The sequence below is a fragment of the Alosa sapidissima genome, chromosome 11, assembly GCF_018492685.1.
Source record: "Alosa sapidissima isolate fAloSap1 chromosome 11, fAloSap1.pri, whole genome shotgun sequence".
In the NCBI taxonomy this organism is placed as follows: Eukaryota; Metazoa; Chordata; class Actinopteri; order Clupeiformes; family Clupeidae; genus Alosa; species Alosa sapidissima.
The window spans coordinates 21,474,837-21,488,434 of record NC_055967.1 but is presented as its reverse complement, the minus strand read 5'-3'; the positions used below and the strand labels follow the sequence as shown (position 1 = coordinate 21,488,434).

General features: G+C 40.3%; 2 protein-coding genes across 6 annotated transcripts in view; one reads left to right on the top strand and one right to left on the bottom strand.

Annotated features, from left to right (window-relative positions):
* tmem117 (transmembrane protein 117) overlaps window positions 1-8,183 on the bottom strand; it is a 47,510-nt gene extending 39,327 nt beyond the window's left edge. The window contains exons 1-3 of one of the 5 annotated variants that reach the window (XM_042109384.1): window positions 8,129-8,181; window positions 4,341-4,485; window positions 2,690-2,995 (exon numbers count right to left, since the gene is read on the bottom strand). In XM_042109384.1, the coding sequence (XP_041965318.1) occupies window positions 2,690-2,995; window positions 4,341-4,449 (415 nt within the window). In that variant the 5' untranslated portion in view covers window positions 4,450-4,485; window positions 8,129-8,181. Of the gene's footprint in view, window positions 1-2,689; window positions 2,996-3,385; window positions 4,122-4,340; window positions 5,118-8,128 lie in introns of those variants that run through there. The other 4 variants (XM_042109385.1, XM_042109388.1, XM_042109387.1 and 1 more) reach the window with 4 other exon arrangements.
* Window positions 5,340-13,583, top strand: LOC121723586 (twinfilin-1-like). Its single transcript, XM_042109391.1, has 9 exons — window positions 5,340-5,498; window positions 6,568-6,645; window positions 6,849-7,027; window positions 7,817-7,912; window positions 8,153-8,257; window positions 9,601-9,726; window positions 10,369-10,519; window positions 10,799-10,920; window positions 12,373-13,583. The coding sequence occupies exons 1-9, from the start codon at window positions 5,474-5,476 to the stop codon at window positions 12,538-12,540; spliced, it is 1,050 nt and encodes a 349-aa protein (XP_041965325.1). The 5' UTR covers window positions 5,340-5,473; the 3' UTR covers window positions 12,541-13,583.
* Window positions 13,584-13,598: the final 15 nt, after the last annotated feature.

Genomic DNA, 13,598 nt, shown 5'->3' with positions numbered 1-13,598 from the left:
CTTTTGTCTCATAGCTCATCTCGGCTTGTCCACTGCACTCCAAAATCTGGCGCTAGATAGCCGATGCTACCAACAGGTTTTCAAAGGGGGTGCCTTGGGCATCGGCCTAGCCATGCAAATAAATCACTGTTTTACACCATTTACGAGGCTCAACGTAGCTCCACACTTCATTGGTAGACTTCCGAGGGCCCCGACATTTAAAACGAGACATTGAGAACTTTGAAAAAGCACTGGTAGTTTATTTACAAGACGATTTATACCGACAGAACCTTCAGGAAGTTTACCGTTCGGTCCCATCTTGAATTTAGTCACGATAAGTTGAGCGACGAGTACGAATATCAACAGGTATGATAAGGGATCAGATTGCAAAAATAATTCTGTGGAAATGCATGGATTCCAGTTGCTGCTATGATTAACAACAGGAATAAAGTAAACAAAGAAATGAACAAATATCGGTATCAGAATCTGTTATCGGCCAAATTGTTATTTTAACGGTATTGGCCCAGAATTTCACAATCGGCACATCCCTACTAACCAGTAGGGCCTTCTGTAATGTGCCATCTTTAATGAGGAATCAACTGAATAGACAATTGTATTTCATAAAATTCAATAATTGTGACATGAGACATACTGCAAAATGATGATCGTTTGGTAAGCGTTGGGTCAGCAAACTACTAACATGTTTGCTGTGTGGAGGTATCCCTCCAGATTATTTGTTTTATAATCGAAACGTTACATAAAGAAGGACAACTTCTCAGCAGTTAAGAGGAGACAGCAGCTGTGCTTGACTAAAGGCAGCAGTCCACGGTGGGCCTGGGTTTCTGTTAATGATGCATTATGGATGACATTTCCCTGCATGCTCAGAGTAGGCTCTCCTGCACTCTCCCTAAATCCTGTTTTAGGATTACGTAAGAGCATTGCTAAATGATAGTTTGAAAGTCCACTCCCTCCATCTCTTTCTCTCATTCTCTCTGTATCTCTATTTATCTATTTCTACCAAGCCCTTAAATGCCATCTGTTCCCCCCGCTCTCAGTACCAAAAACACACTGGCATCAAAGTGGTATGTATTAGCATCACCTGGCTACACTGGGAGCGCTCTCCTCCTCTCTGTCCTCCTTTGGTGCTGCTGATGGACTCTCACTCCAGTGCACTAATCTAGCCCTTCTACACAAGAATTTAATTTCCCCTAGGGATCAATAAAGTATCTATCTATCTATCTATCTATCTATCTATCTATCTCTCTATCTATCTATCTATCTATCTATCTAAGACACATCCATAACCACCTTAAAACATCTAACTCCAAATGTAGAATGCAAAAATGTGAAAATATTTACAAATGTTTATACTGAAAATGTTTCTAAATGTGTATATATGGAAATGTTTATAAATGTAAATCCAATTTATTGCCACTGAACGGCTTGAAATAAATAGCAGCAAAATATGAATCATTTTCTGATTTAATTGTGTAAACACAACAGACTATACTGCATGCTAAACAGATGACAACCACTAGCATAAACAAAGATGCTAATTGTGTATGCCCCCTGGTAGGATTTCTTGTGTTGGCTACACACACATGTTGGCTAAATACAAACATTTTTCTACACAAACATAAATGCTTAAAAGCAGTCTATTTTTGTCAGGATTATTTAGAGTGGACTTGGAGTTAATAAGAGTGGCTAAATTAAACTCTAAAAAAAGCCGACATTAGAATACATCACATGTACCATTATTATAGAATGGTGTGAGTGTGTTGTCTTCAAGATCCACTGCCACATGGAAAGATCATGACTCTGTGCTAAAATTATGAAAGGCCTGCTGGTGATGAGAGTAGGCTCCACCCTACTGTCATGGGCTCCTCACAGAAAACTCTGGAAAGGTCGCACACACACACCATGACCTGCCTAATTATAGATAACTTGAAATGCATATGCAAGCCAACAATAACTCATTGCTACTAAAACCACAGAGGGTCTTGGGGTGTTTATATAGCCGCAGTGGTGGTAGTTAATATTAGCTGAAACAAGATGCAGGTAGAAATATCTCAAGCAGAAGACATGTTTATATACAACATTTCTTCAAAAATAATGTTAATGAATATACTGTATGCCTATGTGCCCTGTACTAAGCTAACCGTAATAGACTATATTATGTAGGATCATATTATCTGCAAATAAGGTATTTAAGATGGTTATCTTTTCTTATCTGCATGCTTGTCTGCATATTTTTTGTGGAGCAGGAACACTGTGCACCCCCTGCCAGTGCTGGAACAAACGATTCTGAGAATAAAAATCTAGTTATTAAGTTGCCATTATTATAATATTACCTATATGGTGACAAAATATCCTCACCTGTATCCTCACATGTATAATTCTGAAATATCATGAATATTTTGCCCATATCACCCAACTCTGTGAGGAGAAAATGGATTAGGGACACAGATTAGAGAAAATGGACTGGGTCTCAGCATCCCAATCCCCACCCCCACACTGACCTCTTTCTGTCAGATTCTCCCAGATCACACTCCTATTGACAGGGAGGGAGACATACGGATGTAAGGATGTGAATCTAACACTGACGTGGGAGAAGGTATCTTGCGCAACCATTAATCTACTCCTTTCTGACTCAGCGAGCTAATGGAATGGCATGCAGTAAATAAACGGACTGGGGCGCATGGTGACCTACCAAACAGTCGTCTGTGAAAGAAGAACTTTCCCACAAACAGGCCGGTGATGATGGCCAACAGCCACATGATGACTTTGAGAGCGTTCCATGCACCACCGGGGTACTTGTTCACGATGAAGGAGAAGCAGTTGCCCACCACGATCATGTGCGCCTCCGTCTGGCTGTGTGAGACGGGGTCCTCGGCGAAGACGAGGAAGTTGAAGAAGGTGACCAGGTAGGCCACGATCAGGCGAGACCAGGGGTGCTGGAAGTAGTAGCGGAAGCGGGCATCAATTTCCATCCTGATCAGCCCTGGCCACAGTACACCTGGAAAGGAAGAGGAAGCATTCTTAAGACAGGAGGGTAGACCAGAAACAGAATCCATATAACATGTGCAACACTTGAACAAACTAAGGGTTAAACAAAAAATACACAAATAACTTTACAGGATCATGACACATCATCAAACTCTCTGTTTGGGTACACACATTGCATTACATAGAAAAACAATGATGTCTATAAATATCTCTGCATCACTGAATATTCCCTCAATCTGAAGACAGACAACCGGCTCACAAAGATTAGATTAAAGTGTATCCCATTTAGTCTCAATTGCCCAACAACAACAAAAAAATAGTTTAAAAAGACAGTGAGGCAGTAACCACCTAAAACCAAAACTCTCTGGCACATAAACATGATGCCCTTCAGGTCACTTACCACATGTGTAACAATAGATGGCTGCGATAGTCTGCTACAGAGGGTGCTAATTTCATGATCCCCATCTCATCCCATGTATGTCCCAAGATTGGATTGAACCCACAGGACAACTAAACTATTGGTTCTCCTTGAACCAGAACTGAGTGGATGTCATGTAGGCTACTGGCAGTAGACTCCTGTTCTGCTTTCTTTTTATATAAAACCATCCACTGACTGGAAGTGCTGCCCTGCCCTGATCTCCTCCTTTTAACACACTGCTCGTTCAAAACACCCAATGTGGGAATAGTCTGTGATGTAAGGGCCCCAGAAATAGAACTGGAAGGGGTGTACCGTGTTGCTGTTCATACCAGTGGCCTTCATGTTTAACCGATTCAAGAAAAACTTAATAGGTTAATGTTCAAGAGTAGGCGGTCACATTACCAATACAAGAAAGGGAGCAATACAGGGGTAGACTGGCAGCAGGCTCAACAACATGAGTATCAATAATTAACTAAATAAAGGTATTACCCTTACATCCTTGTGTTTAACTTCGGACCACCTTAACACTACATCTCGTCCGCACACTGACCAATGAGAAAAGGTTTATTCAAATGTATTACAGGAAACGGTGTGGTGTAGGCTAGTTATTTATGTGTCTAGCGTTTTCGGCGACAGTCATAAAAAACAAAACAATATGACTAAAATCATGCGTTATGATGTCAATTTGGCTATTTTTGTCACGCTCATTTCCAAAAATGTAGTGAATACAGCCATGGTCTCTCTTCAAATGGCTAAACACTTTCATCTCAAATTACACCTAATCCATAAAATCGCAAGGCACCTCAGGAATCAGGAATCAGGAAGGCAATCTGATTACACAACACGTTGCATCGTCTGATGCAAATCACTGCTGTGCTTTTTTGAAATCGCCTAACACCGCGACCAAAACATGCCGAATACATGTAAACACACTCACCGCTCACATGCTTGCTTACATACCCTGCTCCTCCACGCCGCTGTGTGTAGGCTAGCCCCTCAAATGTGTTCAACTGGACCTCAAACCCAGAGCTCCCACACCGCTTCATCAAGCTCGGTGAGCCGACAGCGGCACTCTGCTTGTCCTGACGAAGAGGGGCGAAAACAGCGTGGCGAGATTAAACGTGGACCCTGTTGTTGTTGTAGTCGAGACAGGGGCACCCCCGAAATCCTCTGCCATTGTGCTGTCAGTCCATGGAGCGACAGCCGGGCCAGCGAGCCAAGCAAGGCGCTGCTTTGTCAGCTCAACACGATCGGGCGTCTGGTCGGTGTATGATGAGAGCAGTGGTGCTGATGGGTGCAACTCCCCGCGGCAGCAGGCGCATACCATCAGTGCAATGTCATGAAAAAAATAGCCCAAGCGTTCAACCTCTTCAACGGGAGAGTATTATTTAACAAATTGTTGTCATGACGTTTAATTAATCCACTATTGAGTGATTTATGATTAGCCTATGCCTACAAAGATCAAAATCACTAGCCTACAAAAAAGTCGACATTTTGGATAATTATAATATGATGGCATCGGGATATTTACAGCAGCTACACACCTGTATTACATGGAGATCATCTGAGGTGACATAGGCGACTTTGCAATCTGCATGCCCTGTTGAGGCCTAGACTGTTACTAGCCTGCCAAAATGACACGAATATTTCAGAAGGATCTTGCTGACTTCATGATAAAAAAAAAACTTGATCAAAAGACAAATAATTATTTTTCTTGGCGATAAAATTGGGCCTTGGCGCAAGAGGAGGAGGAATGATTTGTTCCTAGCCTATTTCTCATGAACATATTGCAAGACAGTTCAATTGTGTTGTGAATTCCAGGCTCTTAATTTGGGATTGCATGTAGCCTAAACAATAAAAAGATGGACCTCCACCAATACCTCCCTCCACAGAACCAAATGCGCATCTCCTTTATTAGCGAACATGCCCTGCTTTCATTGAAGCAGCCAGTGAGTGAGTTGCTGCGGGATGATGACGTCAGACTAAACGAAACAAGTCATGTTACTGTAGTCCCATTTCCTTCTTCCTGACTCTAGGGTTTTTAGTCCAGCCGCGGATTCCGAAGGAATAATGTCTCATCAAACGGGTATCGAAGGTAAATCTAATTGAAACTATAGATGAAACTACTATCTGTTCTGTTCTGTTGGTTCTAGGGAAACCGTTCTGTCCTGTTTTTGTCGTCGAAGTAACGTTAGCTCTGAAGCAACACTCAATGAAAACCTGCTGTTGCTATTGCTATGCATATCACTCTGTTAACCTGCCTGCCTGCCTGCCCCTCTAGTGACTGAGTCGACGCTGATTCATGGTCAGCATACTACTTAGATTTGAAAGAACTGGTGCACAATAGAGTTCATGCGATTCACACTCAACCAAATATTGCATTTAGCCAGATTGTTAAGATTTCAGTAGAAGTGTGAAGTCGACAGACCTCGGTCGCTCGCTCGCAGTCTCGTGCCTAGCCCAAGTCCTTTCATGCAGTAAGATGTTTGAACGGGCAACGCCTTCGTAGCTGGCTGGCAGGTCTCACCAAAACTGCTTAGGTGTATCGTGCCAATGAAGGTTAACACACCTCTGTTGTGATTGAATAGAGAAAAATAAAATCAAATGTTTGGTAAATTTTGAAACAGCGGCTACGTTATCTTGTCTTAAGCAATGTTATCATTTGCATCCGTCACCTGTCTGAAACGTAGACTATGACCTAGCTCAAAGACGTTTAAATGTCTGTCTACGGTATTTTGTTCATATTAAATAATCTGTAGTAGGCCCTATTCTCTTAATATTGACTGCACGCTAGTGATATTCAAAAAATCAAGGGCGAGTCAATGAGCAATTTAATGCTCTAGTGCAGACACAGGCTGATGTATGCCAGTCGGGCAAGTGTGTTTGTGTTGCTGAAATTTCTCTGAAGACATAAAGTGTGGCAACCATGCCTCGCCTTAATTCCTTCATTTGTCATAGTCTTCCTATACCCTGGTCGCTGCATATCAGCTCCCAGCCATTTGACTTGCATTGTTTTCAAATCGCCTGCTCAGCTTGTTTGTTTGAACTTTTGACCTAAAATAATGACGCACCACTGCCAATTTTTCCTTGTATCAGCTCTTTTGTCAACAAATTATATTATGGGAGGACCAGCAGTTGACATGATCTTTGCCCTGTCTGTTTAGCTGCTGATGATGTGAAAGAAATATTTGCCAGTGCCAGGAATGGAGACTATCGGCTGCTGAAAATTGTGATTGAGAATGGTAAGAATAAAAATAATGGAGCATACCATAGCTATATTAGTAATAATGCATGCAAAAGCTATAATAGACTTTCTATGTTATGGCTATAGTGTTGTGACCTAGGCCTAATTAATTAATGGCCATCTTACATTTTAGATGCAGTTTAGGAAATTATAGCCAAGCTGTCATAAAACTATATGGATGTTTGTGTGCTTTTGTTTCAGAGCAGTTAGTGGTTGGCGGATCCAAGCAAGCCACTCAAAGTTGGGACCAAGAGTATGACTCCTCTGTCCTACCACTGTTAGAAAATGACCTGCCCTGCTACATCCTCTACAGACTGGACTCCTCCAACAATCAGGGTTATGAATGGATCTTTATTGCCTGGTCCCCCGACCATTCCCCTGTAAGTCTCTCATTTTGAATGCCATACATGTCCCATAGACATTAACATCCATGATAGTGCTTCTGTCATAGATAATAATCAAGCCTTGTAGCCTCCTGGATGCCCAAAATGTAATCAACAAACAAAAAAAAGCATATGGAGACAGAGTGTACAATAGCCTTCTTGTTTTTTTTTGTTTGTATTAAATTTTGACAAAAATAATTAGGCATATCATTATAGAATAAGGATAGGTTCTTCACTGCTCATTGTTATTGTGTTTGTGGATTAAGTCCAATTTTGATTTTCTGTTGATCATTATTTAGTCAGGAAGATTTATTATGGCATAATCATGTTATTTTGCAAGTGTGTTAGATTTTATACAGCAAAACAATTCCCCAGGCAGTGGATTAGTGAATAACTTAGTGGAGGTGAAACATTCCTCTCCAGAATGCAAAGACATCACAGGCTCAGACATGTTGGCTCTGAGGGAGGCAGCTTATTATAGCATACTGAACGTGCCCATTTATCCCACTCCTCTGAGTTATCTTCACAAAATACTTTAACACTTTAGGATTACTCACACTGTCTTGCAACAGCAATGACAGATCTTCAATAATGAAAGCACACAGAATAACAGCCCTGGAGAGTAGATTGTTTGGATAATTTGTTATGTCAACCACAGTGCAGGGGCACTCGTTGCTGATGAAAGGACTTCTGTTATCAGTGATAATCAGCATGAATTGGGTGAATTTGTTGGTGAAATAACCAGTACTTAAGTTGTAATATTTCATTTTCACTTAATAAACGTAGGTGCGACCTAAAATGCTCTATGCTGCTACAAGAGCCACACTGAAAAAAGAGTTTGGCGGTGGTCACATCAAGGATGAGGTGTTTGGCAACGTTAAGGTTTGACTTGATTGTTTGTTTGCTTGTTTGTGAATTTGTTAACTTGCTTGCTTTATTTATCAGCTAATGTGTGTTTACTTTGTCATAGTTACCTGCTTTGAAAGCCAAAGATTAATGTGGTTTAATCTATTTTGATGTATACCTTTAAGGCTTTCTTTTGTAGTTGTAATGGTTGTTGAAGCTTAAGTAACTGACTGTTGTCATGTAAGCACTTACTGAGATTGAACGTCTGCCTTGCAGGATGATGTGTCGCTCAGTGGATACAGGAAGTATCTAACTGCTCAAGCCGCTCCCCTGCCTCTGACTGCTGCTGAGGAGGAACTGAGACAGATCAAACTGAGCGAGGTACACACACATCAACATGCACCAACACAGCCACATCGTCCCGTGTCTGCATGTATAAACTTAGAAATTTGAGAACCATTTGTTGAGGATATCGTTGTATATGTGGGTACTTTTGACTTTTGTGGGTACTTTTTATACATGTGGGTACAATTGACTTCTGTCTGTCTGTATGTCTCAGTTTGTCACTTGTGATTTGGACGGCACTAGGGTGGGTGGGTTCGGAGCAGCTTCAACTACTTGTTGTACCTATATGGAATAAAAATAAAGATTGTCCTCTGAAAAGGTGAGGGTTGGTGGTGGGAAAAAAAAAAAAAAAAAAAAAACATTGACTTGAGAGTAGTGATTGAGGGCAGGCAAAGGTTGACATGGTAGCTCTTCTGGAAATGATGACTATCAAAAATGTATTTAGAGCTGAAAAGGACAAAAAAATAATATAAGGCATGGACAAATGGGTTGGGTGTGGTGGCTGAAAGACTGCTCTCACTAATTATGTATAATTTCAAAATGAATAGGCCTACAGTGTCTAGATGAATGAGTCCACAAGGTCACAGAGTTGATAAGCCCATTAGGTGTTGATTGTGTGTGTTGATTGATTTGTTATCACTGTTGTTCTCTGTGGATTTGTAATCCACTACTGTTCTGAACTGCAGTCTTAATTCAATATACGGTAGTCTACAAATGACAAATCATGAATGTTGTCTTGAGTAGCTGAGGTTGCAGTGAGTCAGTTGATAGGTTGACTTTCTTTGCTTAGTTCAGACTCTAGTCTGCTCCACATAATGCAGTCTTTCAAATCAACAAGCTCTGTACTGGCCCTGCACCTTACCATAAAAGGAAGTTCTATGACAAGCTGACATGGGTCATTTTTTCACAACCAGCCAATGAGATTAAGCAAAACTATAAACAGGAAGTTACATTATGCTTCTCTCAGACTGTCTGGTGTTCTCTGTAGACTGACCATGGGTCACCTCACCATGGGTGCTGTGTGTGGCTCACATTAATCTAGCCACTGTTCTCTCAGACTAGCTATTTAGAGGGTGGAGCACCATCACCACCGTTAGGTGACTTCAGGACTTAGGAGTCTGTAACTAAGTGTTCTTCTTGTGCTAAGCATGTGCTAATTATAACAAAAAGTTCACACAGGAAATACATAGTGTGGTTATGCCACTGATGTAATGTAGAGACTGAAAGGTTTAGGCATCAAGGGCAGATTTCTATGATACAGTGTAGACTTACACAGATTTCAACACTTTGTCTATTTAAAACGCTGAATTTGAAGTGGTCATCATTAGCAACACGTTTGACTGTGACAAGTGAAACTGACCGTATGTTGCTGTCCTCAGGTGCAAACTGACATCAGCGTGGACACCAAACAGCAGACCCTCCAGGGTGTCGCTTTCCCTCTACATGGGGATGCCATGAATGCTCTGGAACAGTTCAAGGACAAGAAGTTCAACTACGTTCAGCTTGTAAGTCAACTATGATTCTATTTAGGTTACAAGATCTGACAAACTAGGTGTAGAGCAGGGGTCTCCAACCTTTTTTCCTCCGAGAGCTACTTTGACAAAATGGATATGGCCGAGAGACTTTTTTCCTCTGAAAGCTACTGTACTTTGACAAAATGGATATGGCCGAGAGACTTTTTTCCTCCGAGAGCTACTTTGACAAAATGGGACATGGCCGAGAGCTTTTATGTTAGTGGTAGCATGCCATGTATTCACATATCTGATCTCCACTCAAAACGGCTGAATAAGATTTGTATGCTTTTTAAAGGTCCCTTTCAACTCATTTACCTTCTCTCTTTGTAGACTGTGAATTTCATTTCATTGGAATTTTAATTTCCCAAGTTACTGGGTTATCAGATTTATGAACATCTTCCTCAAACCTTTTGGAGAGCTACTTGGAGCTACTGGTAGCTTGTGAAAAGCTGGTGTAAAGGTTCTTTTAGTAGATTCTATTTTTAAAAACAGATAGAATTTCCTCTTAAAAGTGAAGAAGTGATTGATCAATCACAACAGGCAAAACAATATTCTAAATTAGCATTTTGGGAGTAGGGAGAAGTTGAGCAGCTCTGATGATAACATTTGTTTTCAAAACCTTTTCATTATCAGGAAATCAACTTTGATAAAGAACTCATAATCCTGTCTAACACTGATCCAACGGAAATGAAAGACTTGCCTAAAAGGATCCCAAAGGACTCTGCACGTTATCACTTCTTCCTGTACAAGCACTCACATGAGGGTGACTACTTGGAATCCATAGGTGAGAGATCTAAGCAGAATGTCAAGTCAGTTTATTTTTATAGCACATTTAATGCAACAGGGTTGACCCAAAGTGCTTTATTATTACTACTACTGCTACTAATAGTAAGAATACTACTACTACTACTAATAATAATAATAATAATGTGTCTGAGCCAAATTATTGAGTTTGCAACTTTTAAGATTTCAAGATGTCAAGATTTACACTGCATCATGTTGTGGACTATGGGAATATGAGAATTCACGTCATGACATCAGTTTCCTCCTTTTGATCGTTCAGTCTTCATCTACTCCATGCCTGGCTACAGCTGCAGTATCAAAGAAAGAATGCTCTACTCCAGCTGTAAAAACCCCCTGGTGGACATGGTTGAAAACCAGCTTAATATGGAGATTGAGAAGAAGGTGAGTGTTATAAGTTTGACAGAAGGCACTAATCCTTCTGTGATTAAAAAATACTTTTGTGAATGTAATTGTGAAAGCATAGAGCTTTTAAGATGTCAACACAGAGGTGCACTTGTTCAAGACCTGTTTTACTGCCAGAGAAAAGAGAATGGTGTAAGTTGTTAGCGATTACGACCCATCTACCCACAAGTGCAAATAGCTTGTCTGCAAATACTGTAACACTTCTTCTCAGATAGCATTTCACCCAGGTTCTAAATTTGTTCATGGTTTTGTTTATTGGTAGTACATCTTCAGCAAGATAGATAGATAGATAGATAGATAGATACTTTATTGATCCACAAGGGGAAATTCAAGGTCTCAGTAGCATACAGGCATCACACACAACATTCACTAACAGCAGAAAAAGTAATTAATATAAAAAACACAACTAAGCAATAAGGACAGTAAGATAAAGAATATACTAAAATACAAATTATTCTAAATAACACTAAATCTAAATCAAGTCTAAAAACAGTATCCACATAGTGGGTGATTAATCACGAGGCGCTTGCAATGACTGAGGCAGGGACTGAGCCTGTGATTCTCTGTGCATAGTAAGGTAAGGTGCTCTGTGTGAGATATGACTCGGTTGAACCACTCCCCCTAATTTATTGCTACTTATATTTTGACTGTACCATTAGCTATGTCATTAGTCTATGTAATTGGCATATTATAAGTCAAGAGTGTGGAGTCACGTTGCATTGTTTTTTTTAAATCATATATATATATATATATAAATAAACTGGGGGAAAAACACACAACATGTTCATTTTTACTCACATTTTCATTTGTTCACAAGTTAAAGAGAAAGACCCAACACTTCTATGCACACAAAAGGTTTATTTGTTCACAAATCTGTATTAGTTAGCATTTAACTCACATTAAGTTCCCAGGCAACATTCCTGCAGTGACGTATACATGCCAGTTGCATGCTCCCTTAAAACCTTGTGACAGATCTTGTGTACAAAGGTTAGGGAAATAAGCCTTTTTAGAAAAAAATAATCTTTTACTTCAACTCATGAAAAATAGGAGCAAACGTAAAAAGTGATGCATTTATGTTTTGTTCAGTATGTGTTCCAAAAGCAAGTGTGTGAAAATAAATATATGTATTTCGTGTTGGTTGTATGCTGATGCCAAGGTACTTAAAACATTATCTTCTTGGAACTAGTATTTACCTACTGAAGGCTATTTAGAATCAGCCAAGTACTTTGTGCCACAAAAGGCTTGTGCAACTACTTGGATTCCACCTACTGGCCATGAGCTTACTGTTATGATTTAGTCTGTGTAATCTGGTTTAAAGCCGACAAAGAGATTTGAAGACCGATTCTCAGTTCAGGTCTTAATCGAAAAACTGTCAGCAGTCCTTTTTACTGTACAATAGTCACATTTACTCACCCCTGTTGCTCCTTTTAGTTGGAGATCGACAATGGAGACGAACTGACAGCAGACTTCTTGTATGAGGAGGTTCACCCTAAGCAGCATGCCCACAAACAAGCGTTTGCCAAGCCCAAGGGTCCCGCCGGCAAGAGGGGGGGACGCCGAATCACTAGGCCGCCAGGAGAGGATGACGGCGATGATTAGGCAGATGGACGCTTGCACACTCCCAACTTTCACCCTCCTTTCAAACTCCATAGTGGAACATTCCAGAAGATGGAGAAAAAGCCCATTCAACATAAACCTCCATGAATCTTTTTTTTTTTTTTTTTTAAACCCAACTCCGACCCACCCTCAACGCTGAACTATGCACGCACAGGAAGAGAAGCCCTTCCGTTTGTAAACACACACATTAACATCCACACACACTTGTAGCATATCCAGATTGAGAGTGTGAGCCAATTAAGCATTCCTTGAATTATTATTAAAAGGCTGGGACATGGTCAACAAGAGGTTCCCCGCTGTTACATAACTTCAATTAGATCATGAAACTTAGAACAAAAAGAAATATGCTATTGTGCACCAATGCGAGTGATCTTCCTAGTGTCCAGCATTTACCATTCCAATTCATTTTAATGTCTTTTTTTATATTTTTAAATGCACCTAAGGCCTCAGTTGTATACAAATGTCTTAACTGCAACCAGCAGCACCATAAACACAGAATTAAACAGGGAATGTGCGATGTCATGCATAGTATTTTCCATGCATAGCCTTTCTTTTTATAACACAAGAACAGGTGTCATGTTTTGATATAACTGTGGTTTACACATGGACCCATCTGCCAAGAAACTTATTTTTCTATGCAAGTGTACAGAAATGGTATTCTCGTGGAAAAAAGTTACGTCTGTCTGGAATCTCTCTGTCAGTGGTCACTGCATGCATCATTTGTTTTAGTGAATGCTCCCGTTTCACATCATTGATAATCAATTAACTTTGTTACAGTAGCTGCCACAAGCTTTCAAATAGCCTGGGTGCAAAGCATGCACACTGTAGCAAGAGGTCACTAGATAGAATCTGGGCTGTCTGAAGAACATGCTTCTACTGAGGTTAGACCACTATGGAACATCTCGTATCCTAGTGAATGTCTCACTAACATGACATGATGGAACTGTCTTAAGTATGGTATTAAGTATGCCGTTCTCTGTTTAACAGTTGTATTTTTTAAAAGAAATAAAATATTTAAATCTCCATTTACGAATAAAATG

Bases quoted from the DNA above. Each gene is read 5' to 3' on its own strand.
- LOC121723586 (XM_042109391.1), top strand. From the start codon at position 5,474: ATGTCTCATCAAACGGGTATCGAAG. The intron at 5,499-6,567 runs GTAAATCTAATT...CTGTCTGTTTAG, and splicing joins TCATCAAACGGGTATCGAAG to CTGCTGATGATGTGAAAGAA. The intron at 10,921-12,372 runs GTGAGTGTTATA...TGCTCCTTTTAG, and splicing joins ATATGGAGATTGAGAAGAAG to TTGGAGATCGACAATGGAGA.